Source organism: Chelonoidis abingdonii, chromosome 3, assembly GCF_003597395.2.
Source record: "Chelonoidis abingdonii isolate Lonesome George chromosome 3, CheloAbing_2.0, whole genome shotgun sequence".
Classification (NCBI taxonomy): domain Eukaryota; kingdom Metazoa; phylum Chordata; order Testudines; family Testudinidae; genus Chelonoidis; species Chelonoidis abingdonii.
In genome coordinates, this window is record NC_133771.1 from 130,026,568 (window position 1) to 130,049,307 (window position 22,740).

Here is a 22,740-nt window from a genome sequence, read left to right on the forward strand (position 1 = left end):
TCCACCTAAACCGAAGTTGGAACCAGACTGCTGCACTAAACATTAAAAAGGTTGCAGAGCATAACTTTTTAAACTGGAGATGGGGAAAGTCAACTGCTGCGAGGAGCATGTGGCTCAGACACAGACTTCTCTTAGGAGAGTCTGATGATAGGGAATCTTCAGGTTATAGTCAGGAACCGAGGACAGAGAGGATAATGTAAGGCCGATCACATAAAGAATCTGGCACCTCAGATAAGGGCAGACAATAAACAGGGACAAGTTTTTAAGTGCTTGTACACAAATGCTAGAAGTCTAAATAATAAGATGGGTTAACAGAGTGCCTTGTGATAAAGGAGGATGTTGATATAAAGGTATCTCAGAAACCTGGTGGACTGAGGACAATCAATGGGACACAATCATTCCGGGGTACAAAATATATCAGAAGGACAGAACAGGTCGTGCAGGGGGTAGTGGACACTGTATGTGAAAGAAAATGTAGATTCAAATGAAGTAAAAATCTTAGCAAATCCACATATTCCATAGAATTGCTATGGATAGAAATTTCATGCTCCAATAAAAATATAACATTAGAGATTCATATCAACCACCTGATCAGGACAGTGATAGTGATGATGAAATGCTAAGAGAAATTAGAGAGACTATCAAAATTAAGAACCCAATAATAGCGGGGATTTCAATATTCCCCATATTGACTGGGAACATTTCACTTCAGGACGAAATGCAGAGATAAAAATTTCTCGATACTTTAAAATGACTGCTTCATGGAGCAGCTGGTACGGGAACCCACAAGGGGAGAGGCAACTCTAGATTTAATCCCGAGTGGAGCGCAGGAGCTGGTCCAAGAGGTAACTATAGCAGAACCGCTTGGAAATAGTGGACATCTATCTAGCATTCAACATCCCTGTGGGGGGAAGAACACCTCAACAGCCCACACTGTGGCATTTAATTTCAAAATGAGGACTATACAAAAATGAGGGTTGTTAAAAAGAAGTTTAAAGGTACAGTGATAAAGTGAATCCTTGCCAGTTGCATGGCCCTTTTTAAAGACACCATAATAGAGGCCCAACTTCAATGTATACGCGCAAATTCACCGTAAGGACTAAAAAAAAGCCACCTCTCTTCTCTCTATAATATATAACTAAACTATTGTTGTATGTAAAGTAAATAAGGTTTTTAAAATGTTTAAGAAGCTTCATTTAAAATTAAATTAAAATGCAGAGCTCCCCAGACTAGATGCCAGGACCTGGGCAGTGTGAGTGCCACTGAAAATCAGTTCATATGCCACCTTCGGCACGCATGCCATAGGTTGCCTACCCCTGAGCTAGTGTGACCTCTTATATAACACAGGCCATAGAACTGCCTCCAAAATAATTCCTAGACCTTATCTCTTAGAAAAAACATGCAATCTTGATTTAAAAATGATCAGTCTTGAAGACTTCATCATGAACCTTGGTACATTGTGCCAACGATTAATTACTCTCACCATTAAAAAAACTACACCTTATGTCCAATCAGGGGTAGCCTTGTTATCTAAGGCTATGGCTACACTTGAAACTTCAAAGCGCTGCTGTGGCAGCACTTTGAAGTGTGAGTGTGGTTGCAGCGCCAGCGCTGGGAGAGAGCTCTCCCAGCGCTGCGTGTAGTCCACATCCTCTACGAGTGTAGCTTGCAGCACTGGGAGCTGTGCTCCCAGCGCTGTGGCACTGATTACACTGAGGTTTTACAGCGCTGTATCTTGCAGCGCTCAGGGAGGTGTTTTTTTCACACCCCTGAGCACGAAAGTTGCAGCGCTGTAAAGCACCAGTGTAGCCATGGCCTAAGTGTTACATCGCTAAACTGTTTGAGGTTCTGTAGTGTTCAAACGTACATGCTATCTCTTCCTGCTATTTCAGTTGGAGATCCTTCACTTCCTATCCTACACTACTGTGCAATATGTCTGGTCCTCTTAAACTACCATGGTCAACCCCAGACAGCTTTACGTCATCGATGGATCAAGTAATCCCTGTATATAATCTCTAAGAATGTCACATGGTCTCTCTGTATGAACAAAGACACTCTATATAAAACAGCTGGAACTCTCAGGGTGAGATTCTGTGCTGTGCCTCTAAGGGGTGCAACACATAATTCACAACTCAGCACTGAGGCACTTTTGAAAATCACTTAAGCACCGAACTCCCATTAATTTCAGTGGGAGTTAGGGATCCTGCCACTTTTGAAAATCCCACTAGGTGCCTATCTGCATCTTTAGGTGCCTGAATATCTTTAAAAATCTGACCCTTGGTGACTTGTCCAAGGCCACTTAAACCCAGATCTCTCAAGCACTTAACTCCAAATCAAAATGAAAGCATCAAACAGGATTCTTCACAAAATCCCATCATTTTTATGACAACTATCTTGTGCGCACAGTTTGTCACCTATTCCTTTCCCAAACTGATCCATACTGCTAACAATAATTGTCAAGCAAAGTGATTCTGTACTGTTTAAGAGTAACTAAACTTTAGTACTTTTACAACAGGCACAATACAGGACTTTACCAATCCTTAAAAGTGGGAATGAGAGAAGGGTGGTATCTCCTTGGGAACTAGGCAAATCACATTCAAGTTCCACTTTACTTTCATTAAGATCAATCTGTTGGTCTGTGGTATTTATGAACTACCTATTCCCCACAGTATTTGGACACTTATGGTAATTTCAAAAGTGACTAGCAGATGCTTGAAGTCCTTAAGGTACTAGTGAAAATTTTACCCCAAGACTTGGAAACTAGGGCTCTTTTCTGGACCCATAATTTTCATTTATTGGTGCAAGATGCTGTTAGTTTAAGAACAGTGTAATTAGAGGTAGTTCTCTGAACAATGTACTGGATCAACAGCCATTTTTGCTGTATTCTCTCACTGGTGTTCAAGGCCCTAAATAAAATTCCTTAACAAAACAGGTCAAATATTTAACAGGTGCTGTGACTGCAAAAATCACCTAGACCTTCCAGTAATCTTAGAACATAAAGGAAAATTACTTACCTGCTGTAATTCAGCTTTTCCAAAGGTATCGTTTGACTGGATTCTTATTGTTGGGTTTCAAGTTTCCAGTGTGATACAAGAGGGCACTCTTGTTGCTCTCAACAGACTTTTGACTTTCAAGCACCAAGTGGTGCTCTGTGTATATACCAGAAACCAGGGCCTTCTAACATGTATCCCTTGGGATTCTTCATGAGCAGGAAGCAAAGAGCTCCCTCATCTCCCAAACAGCATTTATGCGCGATATAAACTTTCCTAAGACCAAATGAGCAGAAAGTTGCTGAAAAAGCTTCAGTTTCCCAACGCTGAGGGGAATGCAGGTGTGGGTGAACAGTCAAATGATATCTTCAGTGAAGCTCTCCAAAGATAACGAGGGAAATCCTGGCTCCACTGAAGTCACTGGTAATTTTGTCACAGACTTCAATGGCACCAAGATTTCATCCAACATATTGACCTGAATACCTATATTGGAGCCTGATCCCAAGTTCATTATAGGTCATGAAATGATCCTCCAGCAGCTTCAATGGGCTTTGGATCAGGGCCTTGGAAACTAAAGTGTTCAAAGGACATACCCACAAAGCAGTACATTCTTTAATTTATAAGTTGGCAAGAAAAATTCAGAGGCATTTTTTAAGTCTTGAGAAACACCTTTCATCAAACAGAAGGTAAAAGAGTTGGAGAAAATATTACTGACTTGGTAGCAAACAGCTACTGGCGTGCAATATTCTCTGCAGTGTAAGAGCAACTACACTGCCTGGACTGCAAGAAGAAAAACATGAAGAGAGCAAAGGACATGTGCTCTATTGCCACCAATTTGAGAAGCTGGATCAAATAGTAATGAATTGGTCCAGAACACTAGTTCTTATCAACAATATAAAAGTTGGTGGAAAGGACCAGCTTAATAAAAAAAATTGCAGAAACACTGTCCTTGTGCAAACATGTTATGATGGGGGAAAATGCCAAACTAGGATGAAAAAAACCTTTGTCCTACACACAGTCAAATCTCAGCACAGACAATGTATTAGAGGTTGAAACAATCCAGTTAGATAAAAGAAGCTGAGTCTAGAAGGAAAAGGGAAGGGGTTTGTTTCCCTAGAGTGTTCTGAAGTTTGTTTCTGAATTCCTTAAGTGAAGGTGGGAAAAGACAAATAGCCTCTGAAATATCTCTGAAGGAGGCACTCAGCTCCAGCACAGCATCAAAACTAACTGCATTGGTGAGAAAGACAATGCTCTCCCCTCAGAAGAGCTGAAGCTGTTGATGTGCTAGGGATTGAGGAGTCCCACATGCCATATAGACACACCATAGCTGACAGAGAACCGAAATTCCCTATCAACATCAATTTCAAAGTTCTAGTCCATTATGAAGTTGAAGGGTAAGAAAGAGATCAGTTCTCCAAGGAATCTACTGGGAACAGGGCACTGAAAAAAGGATACAAAGCACTGTCCAAGTGGAACTGAGGTCTGCAGAACTGGATCCGGCCTCTATGGCGGCAATTCCAACAAGTAGCTCCTTTGACCAAGTCAGTTAAAAAAAAAAAAAAAAAAAAAAAGGAACTGCAGGGGAACATTACACAGTTGGGATTTTCGTGCTTTTTAAGTGTGTGGACCCAAATCATAATAGACATTGTTTCATGGATCATCTCCCCTTGATTCATGACATCATGGATCTCTCTTCCCCCTCCACATACTGTCAATTGCATAAAATTTTTGTGGCAACTACAGCAATTGCTTACTTGGAAAAGTAACATAAGGAGATAATGTATGTGTTTGTATTAGTCATCTAATGCAAGGCAGGAGCTGAAAACAGAGGGAGCCAACAGCATGTCACCAGCCAGTTCTCCACTGATCACTAGTGAGTGCCCTGTGTTCAGTGGGTAGTATTTTGAAAACTGTTCAGGAAGGCATTGAGGCACCTAGTAATGTCTTGAAGGGTCAAAAACCATTGAGACAGATGAGAGTTCCTGCCATTCATGCTGGAACTTTGATACGTAAAAGTAAGAGTCCAGTCACCACAGTATCTTTAGATGTATTTTTATTATAGTGATCACCATTAAAAAGTCAACGTTTCCCCATAGCTACCCACCATTCTATACCCGAAATAACACATTTCCCTGCACAAACAACAAGAAATCTCAGTTACTATGGGCGAATGTTGATTTTTAATGGCAGCTACGGATAAAGCTCTTGTTTTGACAGAAGCATATATAAAATCACCTGTTGTATTGAAATTAACTCATCCATGTTATTTTCTACAATTGCCAATACTACCTCACATGATCACATGCTAACCCAACAGAGGGCTCTTTGGAGCAAGGATTTGTTTGTATAGCATCAAGCAGAATCCCTGTCTGGAATGTCTGAGTGCTACTGTTATATAAACCCTAATAAAAGGAGGAGTGGCAGAATTATAAGTACTGAAATAAGGTGCATTCATATTGTCTTTTTTTAAAATCTGTAATTTTGTCTAGCCATTTCTACTGTGAGGTTTGTCTTAGCACACCTTGCTCTTTCTGGGAACAAACCTTTTATCTCAAAGTCAGCTGTATCTGGGTGGGTCATGAAAAACAGGGTTTGGAGCATAAGAGTTCTGAAGGAAAGCCATGTAAAGAAACTATTCTAACAATACTAATTTTTTGCCCTCTTTCCTCCTTGTCACTGTGCCTAGACAAAAAGGGGCCACAAATCTTTTCCAGCAACATATATGTAGTTCCAAGATGCTGGAAACAGATGGATTGTAAATCTATTCAATTAAATGTAATTGTGAACTAAAAGGGTAGCCCAGATCCTCAGCACAGAAGTCAATGTAGCTCTGGCAATTTACATCAGCTGAGGAGCTGATTGTAATTTGAGTATTTAATATACAATAAGACATGTTTGTTATAGAAAATACCTGCAACAGCAGATGTTTGGAAAAATTCACCTCAACTGATAAGTTGTCACATGTACAGAAAATCAAATGTTGATCTTTTGCATGGATTCCATTGCCTTTCGTTCTTATTTTTCCTTGTATTTTACTTGCAGGATATCAACACACACACAAACACAGGTCCACAAGAAGTCCCCATTCCTCTCCCTCACTCACAATAACACCAAAAAATGAACATAGAAAATATTTAAAAACTCTGTATTCAGTAATATTCACACCAAAGTGTATGGATATATATATCCATTAAAATTATGAACATTTCTAAATATATTTTATGTATCATACATATATTTATATGTATAATTACATATCCACAGAAGTTGTCTTGCTGTGCTAAACCCAGCAATTAAAGCAGAAACAGGTTTCACAACAGGACACCCATATATGCATATGTACTGGCTGTTTGGTTTTGTTAATTTATTTACAATTTAACTATATCATAATAAATGATTACTGCTCTATTGTACAAACATAATAGTAAAGGTTTAGGTTTTGTTTTTAAATACAAAGACTGCAAATGAATACATGAAAAAATACACACCATGTACAGTATTTATAATTTATAAATGCAAAGGTAAGACCTCTTTAAATTATTGCACTTGCATTTCTTTTTACAAAGAAGATAGTTTGTGTGTCTCATATACATAAAATAAATTTTTCAGCTTACTAGATGTCATAAAGTTGAATGCTGTTATCTTGAAGTACTTTCTTCACAGAACTGCCCCCTCTGAATTTTGAATATACATGGATCTACTCTACAAACCAGTTTGATCTACCCTGCAAACCAGTTCATTACTAACTTTTTCAGTTTTTGACAGAGCATACACCCAAATTACAATCAAGCACAGTTTTTGGTTAGCAAGCAGACAAAAGATCTTTGTAATGTGCCTTTGCTAGACTAGGATACATAACCTAAAATTTGAGTATGAGTATCCTTATAGAAGAGTGTAGAAAGTCACTTACCCTCCTTATGATGAACAATTTACTGCACCATTTCACAGAATGGCAACTATGTCACAGTGTTTTAGGCAAATGAATTTCTTCAGGAAGGTTGCAATTGTTTGAACAGGTAACGGACTTGGGTATTTCTTTTAAATAAATAATGCTATATGTTGCCCTTACAATTTTAACACTAAGTGGCCTGAACACAGTAACAGCAAGAGACTGACTAGCTAGTACAAATATTTCTACTTCTAAATTTGCAATCCATGCTGATTATTGAAAACACACCTAAGTACTCTGTACTGCGTGCCATATGAAAATATAAGTGCCACACTGCATGCCTCCGAGGATCTAATTAACATATTTGAAAACGTTCTTCCATTTAAAAAAAACCCAGTACATTATTCTAATATATTGCTTCTGCAGTGCTACAATTTATAATAATGTAGCTGCAATGTGCTGAACCATTACAGTAGAATATTGCACTATCTTACAAAAATTCTTGATTACCACAGTAATGGAGTTTCCAGCAAAGCTTTTATAGAATACATAGTATATTAAGTGAGAGCTAAAATGGCTAATACCATCCTGTGCCATCCACTTTTCACAGGTTGGATACATTTTCCTCATTCATTATGTTCCTGGCATTGTTTCAAGATGCATCAGCAGGAGCTATGGCTGAATATGCATCTTTCTCAAATTCAGCTTCTTTTACCTACTCAACAGAATGCTCAAATATAAAGTACCAGTAGTCTCTTTTTTCTATTGTTTTGTTTAGAAGGGAAAAGGTCATTAAAACTTTAATAAAGAATACTTTTTTGGAAATAAAAACTATACATTTTATAAGACTTCTAGAAAAAAATGTCTGCCAATTGTTAAAAAGTTCTTATTCATTTTGTGTGGCTACATTTTTAAAGGGACAAAATCTCAGCTGACATTTGACCACAAAAATGGTTGTCTCAGATGTTTAGTTGTTCTATTTGCCAGTGCAAATATAAATTTTTGGACAACCAAATATTCAATATGGACCTTGAGTCATGACATTCAAATGCAGACTCAAACTACTACTTAGATTAGGGTTTTCAGTTCTGGGATACTGATTTGGGTTTACTTCTGTCAAACACCTGGATGCCTAAAACTGTACTCACTAAATTAGTCTATAGGACAAATTGATGCAACTTAAAAAAAATTTCCCACTAAAATTATTGTCTACCTATATTTTAGGCAACAACGGAAACTTTATCCATATGGTTTTACTCCTTTCCCCTGTCTTACTCCAGAGGAGAAGAAAGGGCGTGGGCAGGGGGAACTGTATTAACTCTAATGGAAATTTAACTATAACAAATTGTTTAGAGTGGTTCAGGTTACTCAAAATGTCAAGTACCAATATGGTTGTCTCATCACATTAATAGAACTATTTACTGCAACTTTGCTTAATTTGTTAGGGAAATATATAAAGCACCTATATGATACTGCCAAGCATTTTCAGTGACGACTCATGATCTAGCTAACTTAGATTTTACAGACTGGAAATCAGAGAAACTTTCTGTGAAATGAATATAGCCTGTGACAAGGAATATTTTGCAACACTGACAAGATCAGCAAATAGAGGGAGAAGGGGATGGGAATAACAGACATGCTTGAGCCATGGAAGAGATTTTCAATGAGTTGTTTTGGGTATCTCACAGATATAACAGACAGACTGCATTTGGGGCCACCACAGATCTGTGAAGTTTCCACATAACTCCGTAACTCTGGGTCGTGTCCCAAGTTCTTTGCTTGCAGTAACACAGGCTGCATATGAATTGTATTATTTAAACCAGAACTGATAAGGAATAAAGTAGAGGGCACCACTTATGCTGATCTTGTTTGTTCAGTTTGATAAAATTGCATCCTTATAATTTTTTTTCACTTCAAAAAAATTCACTGGTGACTATGCAGAGAATAAAATCATTTAGTATTGGCAAAGCAAACTAAGTGCTTGCATGGATGCTGCTAGACATCCTTGGTCCCCTGTATGATTCAAATCTGAACTTCATATAAAAAGATTTGATCAAGATATCCCAAACCTAACCCTACATGGTATTTTATGTGCTGCAAAGGGTTATGTATAAATTACGGGATTATAGATCACATAATGTATATGCATACAAACAAACTGGTTTGTGCGCGACCAGAACAGAAGGCAAATCTCTTCAGGGACCCAAACATTTAAATAATAATAAAAAAATAAGATGCATACTTATTAGATCAATACAGTTCAGTAAACAAGCAGAATGGGAAAACAGATACTACCTATTGTCTTTAAACTGCTGACTGTAGTACTTGTTGTTTTTACACTACATGGTAGTGTTGCCACTAAACCACTTCAAGACTCGCCTATCTGCAAGCAGGTAAGAAGAGTTGTATAATATAACGTAGGCTCGGCAGTGCAGACTAAACAAATGCAGTGTTGCTAACGACCGGGGTACAGAAAAGATGTACTATATCTATGCTGAAATTTTATTTGATTTTTAAAAAGAAAGATTCAGGGTCAAATTTTGTATATTGAATTACACCCTTTGCAACCACATTACAATCAAAAGGGTTGCATTGAGCATAGGGCCCCAAAAGTCAAACAGTTATACATGCGCTTAATGTTAAGCATGTGCATAATAGTTTGCAGGATCCAAGCCCTACATCAGCACAGAATTTCTTCCAGTTTCAGTTTTCTGAATCAGCTGTTTTTCTGCTTAGTTAGGTAGCTCTAAACTTGGAAATATTTGCTGAACTAGAAAAAAAGCAAAACATAAAAAAGGTAAATGGTTTCCCTTTTTTTTTTTTTGGTAGTAGAAAACATACAGTACTGGTGACCAACATAAAAACTAGTCAAAGGAAAATATTTTCCTGTTATTGTGAAGGTACCGCATTTATGCCTTGTATATCTGATTTTGCTGACAAGGCTCCTATTTCCAGCAGAAAGTATTGTATGTTAAACGTGTCTTTCTAATATTTTCTAAAATATGACTCGCCACGAAAAATATTAGCATGACCACTTACATACAGCTAGCTAGGCCAGCATACAGCTAGCTATTACATTCAAACTTTAGCCTGTCATTTTAGTCAATGTTGATAAAAAGGTCCAGTCTGAAATTATGCCTGCATCTTTCCTTACTGGAGATAAATATCTAGTACTTCCAGTGTATGAATGGATGAGCTCTCTAGCATTTCACATAATTACAAAGAACCAAACACCACAGCCAGTGCTTTCAACATTTAACTTGAGAAATAAAACAGTTGCTCTGCGATAACCAATAGAGTTTTTGGAGCCTTGAACCTAAAAGTTGATTTTCCTTCTACCTGCAGCAAGATAATTCAAGTACTGTAACTTCAGGAAAAGTTACAGCCCCAGAGGTTTTCTGCTAAATTTCAAACTGATTACAAGTAGATCACACAAACATTCACAATAGCAATGTGTAAAATGTTCTATTTATAGCCAAGAACTCCCCAAGTGACACTGGTGTTAAATCCAGCCACAGTACAATATAATAAAAGTACCACTGAAACCCTTACTAGAAAGATACAATTTTAAAAGTACCCCCTAATATTTTTCCCTTCAGTTTTGAATTAAGGCCTCAGCAATGTAGCCCATGAGAAAAGGCCACTCTTTTATATTCACATGTCATAAGTTTGCTTTGATAGCCGATTCTGAAGCAACCGAGTTGTCAGTCTCTCTCTGATTTATGTTGTGTCACTGAAGTTAGACAGGAGACTGGCAGACAGTCGCCTAGCTGAGGTAACTCTGTAGGTATTACCTCCACAGGCAGATCTGCTTCTCAGCATTTGTAGCTTTTTTTTTTTTCCTTTCCAAAAAATAAAAAACCCAAACCAAACCAAACCAAAAAAAAAAAAAGGAGAGATGCCTTAGAGTTAAACCAATTTGTCACGGCCGTTTAGTCATCAATCTTCACAGGAAGTGAATCCGAGGTCTGGGGATCATGTGGTTGAGACGGAATCCATAATGAAGTTTCCTCTCCTTTCGTCAATTTTTCCCATTGTTTGAGATTTTCCCTGGAGATGCAAAAAGAGCAATAAAATAATTTAATATTTTGTTCATAATAAATTTCTGCTATATTATACCAACAGAAGTAGCTTTATGGCGTACATAACACTGATTGATAATAACATTTTTCTTACTACTGTATTATTTCATCTTATTTCTTTCTGTCAACTCCATATTTTAACCTAAATAGGGGAAGTATATGCTGGCTATTGCCAGGATCCTGTTTGTTCTGCAATTCAACAGCTGCCGATTTGCCACAGAATTCACCCCTTGCTAAAGAATTCTGCTAAGGAGTCTAATCCTCATGATTGCAGATATGTCTTTGAAAGCATGACCTAATGCAGTGATGCCTGCTCAAGGCTGCAGAGAAACTGAAACAATAGCTCTTGAGAGATGTGACCTGTCCCATACCTCACTCAGGGCATCATGGACTCTGTGGCAACCTAATTTGTCGTTTTTCCAGGATACCACAGAATTCAGCATTTTTGCCATGCCATTTGCCTCTCCGGAAGCCATGGCAACTCATATTATCTCAGATTTGGCTGCTTTGGTATGCACTGTGTGTATTCCATTTCCAAAACAATAATGGAAGTGACACCATACAAATACAATACTGCACAAATTCAGTAAGAAAGTAAACTTATTGTTCAGAACAGATTTATTAAAACAGAAATGTGGAGCAAAATATCAGATAAATTAACCTTTCAGATTCTTCGGTAATATCTTATTCCAACAAGATGAATGATGGTGTCTTTTTAAAAGGTACAGCTGGTATGATTCATATGCCTTTCTGCTCACCAGCAAAGCTCTGGCTCTGAAGTGCCTGGAATAAAGGCCCACAGTCTCTCAAAGTTAAAACCTTTGATGCTGACAGGATGTCCTGGCTGCTTGTGTTGCTATTACTTTGCAGCATTTGTCTGCATTCCAAAGAATTCAAGGACATAACATCTTAAACACCGCATTCTAGAAACTAATATTATGGGTATAAGGGTGACCTCAAAATGTATTTAGTCAGCAACTGAAGCAGTATTGAATGCATCTCTTCACTGTGATGAAAGCCATTTGCCTCTCACTAAAAGGGCCATATGCAGCACACCCTAGTTATCTGAGGGTATGTCTACACAGCAACTAGACACCCATGAAAGCCTGAGTTTGCTGGCATGGGCCAGCCACGGGTGTCTAGTTGCTCTGTAGAAATACTTCCAAAGGGCCCCGGGGAAACCCAAGACCCTCAGTTAGAAAAGAGTTTTCATAATCAGAGGAATTGGCCAGTGAACTTTGAAATACATATTCAGGGTTGAGTTCAAAGCCCCTTGTCTGGCTCCCCAACCTACAGACAGCCCAGAACTGGCTGGCTCAGTGCAGCTCTAGTTTGCTGAATTTAGGATATCTACAGAGGTGGCTTTGGTTGTGCAGAGCTGCTACGTTCTGAAATCAAAGAGCTGCTGATGAATAGGAGGTTAGGCAAAACTCTTACATTGTAAGATTTCAATTTATCAGGAGCCATTTCAATCTTGCGGTGATTCTTAATTCTGCTCACCTGAATATTAGCAGTTCTACACAACTTTAGTCAAACCTTAGGAAATGTACTGGACCTTGAGATAAGCCAAGAGTTTAGCTTACCTGGTGTCTGGATAACTAAACTTTGACTGTAGTTGACAAGGGATTTTAGAAGTAAAAATATTGAATCTTGGATTTCTAATAGTGAAGCATGATTACTGGGGTACAGAACACCAATGCAATCAGTACTAAACAGTCTGATTACTGTTAATTCACATACTATATGCTGGTCCAGGTCCAGAAGAAACACATTTTTCGAAAGACACTCATATTTATTCTAAAAGACTCTGCACCTGACCTTCAGAAGCCGAGAGCACCTGTAACTCCCACTGAAGGCAAGTAAAGCTGTGGGTGTTTGGCACTTCTGAACATCCAGCCTTAAGCATTTCTATTTGAGTGTTCAAAAAGTGAGACTCCCAAAATTAATAGATATTTTAGAAAACTTATTTTAACAACATTGTTTAGATTAGGGAAGTTTTGCTTGTCTAAAGTGTTGGGAATCTGGCAAGGAATCAAGAAGGTTGGGGTTTATCTGGAATCCTGATCCTGACTAGAAGTTTGTGAAATTTTTCAGCAAAAAATGTAGATTCAGTGACACTGAAATGTTTTGTGAATTTGTGCTGAATTCGTCAATTTGTTTCAGTTGGACAAGAGAATCCCAAAACCCTAAATGTTTCATTTTGACATTTTCAAAATGAAATGTTTCTATTTTTCTGTTCAAAATGACTTTGGTCTGAAACTTCCTTCTATGTTATTAAAATTTTTAATTTTTTAAAAAAATTCTCAGAATCAAAACAAAATTTTTCTTTTCAAACCAAAATAAATGTTCTGGTTCAACCCAACATAAAGGTTTTTTTTTACTTTGTTCAAATGGAAAGATTTAAAAAAATCCTTTTTGATAAGCCTAAAATTTTGAAAAGTTTTGGGTCAACCCAAAACAATTTTTTTCGGAACTTGCCTTGTGCTAAAAGTCCTGACAACAATATGCTGTGTAACCTTATGCATCTTATTTACCTCTCTAATCCTCAGTTTCCATACCTCTAAAATGGTGATAATGATGCTCAACTACTTCACACAAGTATTGTGAGGCATATGTAAATATTTGTAAAATAAGTACAAAATATAATTAAGGCCAGTCAGGTGACTGAGGAGTTCCTGGCTTCCAGTCCTGAGGTTAATCCATTAATCATGTGGCCTCTAAGACGACTTCTTTCCCACCTACTTCATAATGAAAATATTTAAGTACATATTTCTGAGCAAAAGCAGATTTCTGATTTTGAAGACATACAGGTAATGGGAAATATTTCATGAAGAAATTCATCTGGAGTTTTCACAAGTGTAAAACATTTTGAGGAAGTTGAATAAGTTTAAAAAAAAAAAAGACAGTGTAATTGAGAAAAATTGTGATGGGAACCAGCTCTGCTACAGAATACACAATTTGTCTTTAGGCCACAGTGAAACAGGCAGCCAACATCTAGCTTTCAGCTGTTGATATTACTGGATGACTATTTAGTAATCTGTCCCTCACAGGAATTACAAATCTAGCAATTAGCTAGGTTGCAAGACTGCACAAGCTAGCTTTACAAGACAGCTGACTGATTCACAGTCCAGTAAAATTAAGAATGTTTACAAGTAGTTTTACAGGGAACTTCAAGTGAACTAATTTTTTGCTGAAATTCTTGGGGTTTAGCTTTGGCCTTTTGTTTCTAGCATTAGAAAGAGAGTCTGGAGCCTCCAACGCTGAAGGGAATGAGAGACATAAGGTTCCACTGAGGGAAACTCAGTGTAATAACAAAAAACATGTTAAAGCAGATAGGAACATCTGAAGTAGGCAGGAGCAAGTCCTGTCACTACAATTACATTTAGGCAATTGATGGGCTTGTATCTGATATGCAGAAAAGGAGAGAATGCAGAGGGAAAAAGGTATGCGCATGCGTGGGTGGGAAAGAGTCAGAAAAAGCCTCCATCACAATGAGGTCGAGAAGTGATAGTATTTAACATTTGCATATTCGCTGAGCCAAGCAACGTGGCCAAGTGGAGCTCTCGGAGCCCATCACTGAATTTAGTTAGCAGACACGCCTCAATAATGTATATCATTGTTTGATCTGCACCACAGCTGCAGCATGGATTGGTCTTGAAGATCCTAGTGGTGCTGGCTGTCTGCACAGAGGCCTTGCCCAGTCCAGGGTCAACTAAGAAGGACCCACTGATGATGTGGCAGGTTGAAGCTGGGTGGGAGAGCAGTAGAGTCTGTGATGAAGAACCGATTTGTGGTTGGTGATAAGCACCAATCTTCCTGCCACCGGGATTCTGCTGTCATGTCTTGGCATGGCAGCCTTGACCACAGTGGGTGTTGTAATGAAAGACATGTAGCTAGTGGGCTAAAAAGGGCACTGAACAAGGGCAAGTCTGGGCTGACATATACCTTATCAAGTAGCTTGCCAGCTGCAATCTCCCTCCTGATGTAAGGGGGAGCAATGTGGCTCAGAATTGGAATCCATAGAAGATGAGTCAGTCAAACAGTTCCTGTGATAATGTGTAATTGTTGAGTTGATTTGCATGTCAACAAGTTTCGTGTTCCCTGTCCAACTCCATACTGGCACACAGAACTCTGCTATTGAGTACGAGATGGCAAGGGCTGAGGTCCTCAGGGTTGGAGCATCGGCTCCCCATGAAGCATCTGCCAGTTTGCTGAGAAGACTGTTGTGTGTCTTGATCTTCGCTTGCATTTTGCTCAGGTGGCTTTTGTATGTCAGTGTTCAGTCAAGGGTCATGCCTAAGTAAACTGGGTAAGCTTCATGGTTCAGCCTCTGGCCATTCATTATGATGTTTAGTTCTCTCTTACCGTTGGCATGGTGGAAGTGATATGGGCTAGAGACTGTCTTGCTGGTGCTAGGTGAAAGTGCCATGTCTTGAAGTAGTCAGCCAGGTGTGGCAGTTGGGCTAAGTAAGCCACCATCTGAGTATTCTTGTCATATAACCAATGGAACTACTGTATGCAAATTAGCTGTAGAGCAAGAGTAGTGATTTGACGACTTACCTCTGAAATCACATTAGTCTAGGACTGTTGGCATGGTATAGATACATACCTTGCTGTCGCACGGATACAATCTGTAAAGTCAAAGTGGCTGAGAACTTGAAAATTGGATGATAACAGACCATGTATCCCAGTGATGACTGAACCTGGTGATATTCTGAATCAAGAGAGCTTTCATCCAAGCTTGTAGCTGTTTCCATGACTTCACGCTGACTCAGTCATTCTAGGCTTCAGAGTATACACAAACACACACACACTTCTGGACCTCAACTATATATTTTAGATGGATAAATGGATGGACAGATAGAGAGAAGGGATTTCCTTCTGTTTACTTTACATTGCCACTGTACTCAGAAGAGAAAATGCTAGTGGTTTAAAGATCTGAAAAACGAACAGAGTACTCTGATTTGCCACATAGGAGAGAGAAACATGTCAGTTCACTAGAATACAGGAACACAATCAGCAGAAAAGGAATAGGAGAGAGATGAGGTGACAGTAAAAGCACAGAAGAACAAGGTATTTTAATTCCCAGTAGTTATGCGCATGAAGTAGACAGAGGGAAGTTGAGTTGTACTGGGCTAGATGGAGGCAGCTAACTGGGGGCACATTACCTGTGGACCTGCTTGTCTACAGGTAGTTTTGACATTAAATAAATTTTAATAGCTGCATTCATAGACCTGTGTTGGCTGAACCTACCCAATAGTCCCTGCCTCCAGGTATTGGATGCATTTGCTAAGAGAAGAACATTTATGTTTGTCTATATGAAATCTTTGCAATGTAGAGGCATATATTTTTAGACAGAGATATGTAGTGGGGCATGCTCTCACCCAGCCAAGATATATGCTGTGCAAAAACCTGCACTGCTACTCACCTGCATGCCCGGAGTAGTGGCCCAGCAGGAGGGAAGATCTGTGTGAGTGTAGTGTAACATGGGATGGCTACAGCATTGTAGAATCCAATCTGTGAAAAACAGTAGAAAAAATATTGTCAGGAGCTAAATTATGACACAGTTAACTGCAAAAGAGCCCCAAACTAGTCTATTTACTTTCTTACAGTCTATCTTACTGTTCTATACTGCTGCCCATCACCAAAGCCTCTGAGCATCAGTCAAAGTGAACTCAGTAGCAGGCAGTTCTCCCTTTTGGGGGTAAAACAAACTGCTTGAGGTAGGTTTTCTCTTTGGATTTTGTTGCTAGGCTGATTTGTTCATTGTGGGCATTGGAGGCAGTGGGTAGATAGGACTGTCTATGTTCAAAGTGTCATTATGTGGAAAGGCTTTTCAAAGAGGAAAATATTGCAGTGTTTCCAAAAGAGGTCAGATTCTGGATTTGCCTTATGTTCTCTGGAATTCTGCTTCATCCATGGATTCCCTGGATGTTCTAAGGATATTGTATAGTGGGAAAGTTTTCTAAAAATGTCTCTTGTTTCTAAATACTGGTTTAGCTCTAACTGTGGGGCCCCTCAGAAGATGGTTCCACTGACATTTTTAATGCTGTCTCTCATAATACTGCTCAGATCAGGTCTAGTCAACACATTGTTAAAGGTGCCACTACCCCATCTAGGGAAGGGCTCCTAATGTTGCTACCACTGGTGTTAATGGCAGGACATTTTCTGAAAATGGCCCTGCTGTAATTTCACTGATTTCATGGGAGTTGTATCTGCTTATACTACACATTTAAATTTGATCCCCTCCTGCTGCCTCTCACTTAAAAAAAAAAAAAAAAGTCCCCAAAGCTTTAATAGGAGACCACACGTTAGCCAGTCTAGTGCAGGAAGATCCACAGCGTGGACTACCAGTCTTTCCTTCTGATATATAGCTTTAAATGCATTTTAGTGAAATAGCATACTGTACCATTATCACAGGGTCTGACATGTAAACCCTCTTTTATCTACTGATATATTAGACCTTATCCACATTAAAAAGAAAATCCTGACTCTACCTCCACAGATGCAGAGGCTCCCTCTGCAGTGGGACTGGAGTGTAAATAGGTGCGTTTGGTGCTTTACAACAGATGGGAGATACAGTCCCTGTCTTCAGATTCTTACAATCTAGACTACAGAATATATGACATAACTGACAGAGAGGCTGCAGTTGGTAAGGGGGCAGGGCAGCAGCAACAGGAGGAAGGTTTAAACGTCATAAAAGAGCTCACTATTTTAAACTGTATGTTTTATATGCACTCCATGGGGTTTTTTAAAGAGGTTTGTAATTTTTATTTTACTTTAAGAACTGACAGACTGCTACAGACCTGTCACAAATTCTAAAGGAGATATTTGCTTAACCTACCAGTATTAATACCATGGCAAAAGAGAGAGGTTTTGCCAAAATTAAACACATCTGGGATTTACATTATAGAATCCTATCACTGAAACCACAGTATTTAAAAATAAAATAAAATATTATGGTTTTGGGACATGCAAATAAAACCACTTTCATTTAAAAAATACACAACAAACTGGACAAACTCTGAGAGGGTCAAAAAGAGCTAGGGTGAAAAAAAATGAATAAAACCAGTCAATCCATGACAATTCCTTGAGATAATTTCCATTTCTGACCAGGAGTTTTAAATTTTATATTTTTTTTTATTTTAAAAAGAGCATGGATTCTCCAAACTAACATTCCAGTCCTCATCCTTTCAACCATACATCTGCATTTTAAGGACAGACTGTGGCTAGATTAAAAAGAATTTCATACAGTGCCTCTTTAATTCTGTTTTACAAGTACATGAATATGTAAAAGATTGCAGGAAAATTTTCAAAAGCACCAAGATGACTTGGGCACTTAAGTCTCATTGACCTTCACTTAGACACAGGCTCCTCAGAGCCTAAGTCTCTTTTTAAAATGAAATTTAGGCATTTTTGAAAATTTTACCCAATACTTTTCCATTTATTAATAACCAACATGTTAAAACTATCCCTAGCTTTCACAAACAAGGCTTTTAACTTTCAGAGAATAAAATTTAAAACAACTTTTTCAGTTTTACTGCATAAGAAAAATTATGTTTTATTTTCCTACCTAAAAATCCGATATCTGAAAAAGGCTGCCCTTAATCCGAAATGTGTGGGTAGCTCTTTCTTCCCTCCCTTCATTACTATGGCTGCTTATCAACAGGGCTTTCTGCTCAATGCATAATTGTGGTAATCATGCATCCGTTCAATGGACCTCAAAAATCAAACTCTTCCAGGTGGAAGTGGAAGTCTTTTGAGTGAGAGCTTTGAATTTGCCCTCTTCCAGCAGTTGGTTAAAAAGAGCTAAGGTCTAGAGGAAACAGAGCTGCAACACACTATATTTCAGGACAGCATGAAATAGCATGCTCTTGTTCCAACAATGTCTCTGAGGAGGATGTTTCCAGTTGCAATTTTAAAATCAGCTATGGGTTTGTTTGTAAAGCGTGGAATTTGGCATGACACAACTCACAGATCAAAAAGTTATCACATGCCTTGCTACAGGCCAGTATAATATCCCTTATCATGTTTTACTTGTGTGTATCTTGCAGCCATTATAAAACATTTAATTTTAGACAGCCCATACTTGGCCTTGAGGGACCTCATCCTTCTTGTCTCTGTCCATCATAGGTATAGGTTGAATACCTATCTTCTTCATTTCATCCCCCTGGAGAGAGAGAGAAAAAAAAAGAGTCATGTACTTCCTGAATAACTAAGGACATTCAGAAGAAAAATCAAGATTTCTTAAATCAAAAGGTGTTTCTGGTTTATATTATTTTTCATCTAAGTATTTAGAATTCAACATACCATATGGGAACAAATGAAGATAGAATCTCAGAAAACTGTACAACAAAGACTCTTTTCATGAGCATGATACACTCAAATGGTAATATAAGCTATAACTCCTAGAAACTAAGCATGATCATGATATATTTTTGTGTATTTAACTTTGTTTTAGATGAGCCTATCCAAGGTTGAAGCACTTGTACAGAATAAAAATAACAGACCAATATAAAGATTTACCTGTCCTCCCCAAAATCAACCCCATTTCTCTGAAAATGTATAAAATAATGACCTGCTTTGACAAGTTATCCCACATCCCTCAACTAACTCATTCAGGAAAAGCCTAAGAGATGAATCTTGCAGCATGTCCTGAAGGTCAGTTGATCCAGGCAATTTTGGACCAAAGGTGAGGAGTAAGTTTCTCAGTATCGGGCACTTTGCAGAAAGTATCTTGCCAATCAGCCATCTCTTTTAAAAACAGGTGGTGCCAGTCACATGCTCGTGCTCATCACAAATGCTGCAGTATTACATGGTGAAAGAGGCAAAATTTCAGGTAAATGGGAGCCATACCTTTTATAGGGCAAAACCATCACCTTAAATTCTATCTGGGAACTAAAGAGAAGCCAGTGCACCCTGCTGAGCATCAGCATAATGCTGTAAAGTTGCCCAATGGTCTTAAAACAGAACAGCATGTTTAGAACACTGCAGAAGTGTGATCTAAGAAAAATATAGATGAAATAAGATTAGTTTTGGCCACCGCTATTATTTGAACATCCAGGAATAGTAGAAAACCAATTGTGACTTTCATACTGCAAAACTGAGTAATAAATGTTCTAGAAACTACCTCATGAAGTTGCTGATGTAATCTGTACTTGTTTCAGACCTCTATGGTACTCATAAAAGGCAAATAATTTGAAAAGCAGGTTCAGTTCTGCACACTGTAAGAGCAACACATCTTACAGTACATACTGCTCTCTAATGGCAGATGTATGTGCAAATCTGGTTATAAGTGAGGTTTCCACATGTGCACTTCTGGCAAATATGGTCAGTGTTTAACTCATATATGCATGTGTATGGATCTTTGTTTACACATTTTTGCCTGTTTGTATATCTTGTTCGGGCAGTCCAGTCCAGCCTTCCTAGCCATTTCTATAAACCAGAACAGTAATTGAAATTAGCATGATGTGAGATGAACAAGTTGAACCAGCAGAGTCCAAATAACTAGATAACATATGCAGGTATAAAGGAGCTGGAGAGAATTACTGATTTGCAGGGATCCTAGAAATCCATTTGCCACGGAAAAATGCAGAATTTGTGTTTTTACAGAGACTCTTTAGTTCATACATTTTGTGAAAAAAATAAAAACAAACATTAACTAAATTTTACGGAAAGTATCAGTGTCACTTATTCAATGAGTACAACCTCCCCACCCTTGTGGCTGATTTTTGAATGTGCTGACCATCCTAGCCCCAGGTAGCTGGTGGTTTGATTAATACAGAACGCCGGATAAAGGAAGCTTGGATAAACAGGGTTCTATTGTACATTGCTAAACATACTCCAATAAACTGCTTCCGGAGTACAGCGGTTACTCAACACATATAGGGATTTGTGTTTTAATGCATCTCAGATTTCACTTTAGCCCCCAGGACTAATTCAGAAAGTGAGTAATGTTAATATAAAAGCAGTTTTTACTTTATTTTTTATGCTTTTCAACAAAATATCTGAAAATATAGAACACAGACACAAGTATTTGGTATATGTAAGAAATACAAATTGCAATTCTATTAATTTTATATTATAATGGTCATGGCACTGGTAGGTTTTGAACTTGCTTAAAAATTGTAAATATTTCAATAAAACATTGTGTTCAATTGATACCTATATGGTTCTATTTAACAAATCACACAAAGTGAAGAATGTTTTAAACATACTGGTATTATTAGTAACTTGTATTCAATATATTGAAAGTAGCTATTAATCTCATATGCAGATTGTAAGCAAGGGACTTTTCCACTCAGCTCTGAGAACTGTACAGACATCAACTATATTTTGTCCAAACTTAACTTACCCCATTACTGGAGTTTACCATTATTGCTAACTTAAGTAACAACAAAACATATGGTGGAATGCAGTCAAAATTTTCTACTGAGTTTGGCTGTTCTTAGAGTTTCTCCTGCTGGATACGTCTGTACCTGCCCCGAGTTTCCTCTGCTTCAGAGGAACCTTCAGACCCTTTTATGTTCCTGATGGTGCACCTGCCTGTGCTGTCTGCTAGGACAGGTGAGGCATCGGAATAAATGCATCTTCTACCACCTGACATCCCCTCAGATGATCTTTTTCTGAAAAGTGATCCAGTAAAATATTATTGCGGGGCTGTGTTTATTGTCAATAGTTTCCAAAGAAAATATCCTCCATTTACAAGTAAAGAGATGTTTCTCTCAGACACATCCTGGGATTAGAGAGTCAAGTTAAAGTTTTTCCTTCTCATACATCTTCACCAGTCAAACACTCTGCAGGGCAAATTTTGTCCTTAATCCCACCTTAATTACTGATAAGAAGAAAATAACCCAACTTGACTCTCCTGCTCCATGTTAGGTTTACAGCTCTGACAGTTACAACAGATGTCTTTATACTTGTAAGCAAAGCAAATTTGCTACGGAATCACTGAGATGAAATAAAACAATAACCAAATCATTCACATTTTGAATTCCAGAAGAAAGTAGTCAAGAAACAAACAAAATGTATGAAAAATCCATGCAACATCAACTCTGTGGGCCTGATTCTTGCCTCGCACCACTGTAGATCAGGAGTAACTCCACTGAAGTTAACAGACACACACCTAGTATATAAGAGAAAGGAATCAGGCCCTACAATTTACACGTGCAAGATCAGTTCAGAATATAGAACAGATCTTCTGAAACTGAAGAATTGTAGGATAGTTCTGGGTTTAGTTTTTTAGCCCCTATTCTTATATTTGTTCATCTAAACCACTGGCTATTAAAAGGGAAATTATCAACCTCTTTAGGCTCTAAAAATCTTTTCTTCAAAAGAAAGCTAAATCCAATGCAACATTCTTTGAATAATACCTTACATTCACTTTATCAATCATCCTTTACCTTCTTGTTTTTTTTGAATTACCCGTAACGGTATTTGGGTTCTCATTTATCTAAGCATAGGACATAATTGTACAAGTACAACTATGTTCCATGTATAGATTGTCATTACATCGTCTTTGTAAAAGAAGCTCTGTGGCTTATTACAAGACTACCATCACAAACAGCTAGGTCTATGTCAGAGAACTTTCACTAGTGACCTGAAAATCATACAGATTTTCTTCTCTTTTGTCTTGTTACCCATTAAATCACTTTCTATTAAGATGACATGCCTTCTAAATATAAATCTTTTATTTTGGGAAAACAATATACTTCTTGCTTGCAAGTTGATGACAAACGCCCATACTAATTTAGCTGCTCAAATGCTTTCCAGGGAGCTT

General features: G+C 38.1%; 1 protein-coding gene across 2 annotated transcripts in view; it reads right to left on the reverse strand.

The window, feature by feature from the left end:
* Positions 1-5,062: 5,062 nt before the first annotated feature.
* Positions 5,063-22,740, reverse strand: part of PDE10A (phosphodiesterase 10A) — a 309,321-nt gene continuing 291,643 nt past the window's right edge. For both annotated transcript variants that reach the window (XM_075064099.1, XM_032790920.2), the window contains 3 exons: positions 19,051-19,131; positions 16,390-16,478; positions 5,063-10,929 (listed from right to left, as the gene is read on the reverse strand). In XM_075064099.1, coding sequence (XP_074920200.1) covers positions 10,812-10,929; positions 16,390-16,478; positions 19,051-19,131 — 288 coding nt within the window. In that variant the 3' untranslated portion in view covers positions 5,063-10,811. The remainder of the gene's footprint in view (positions 10,930-16,389; positions 16,479-19,050; positions 19,132-22,740) is intronic.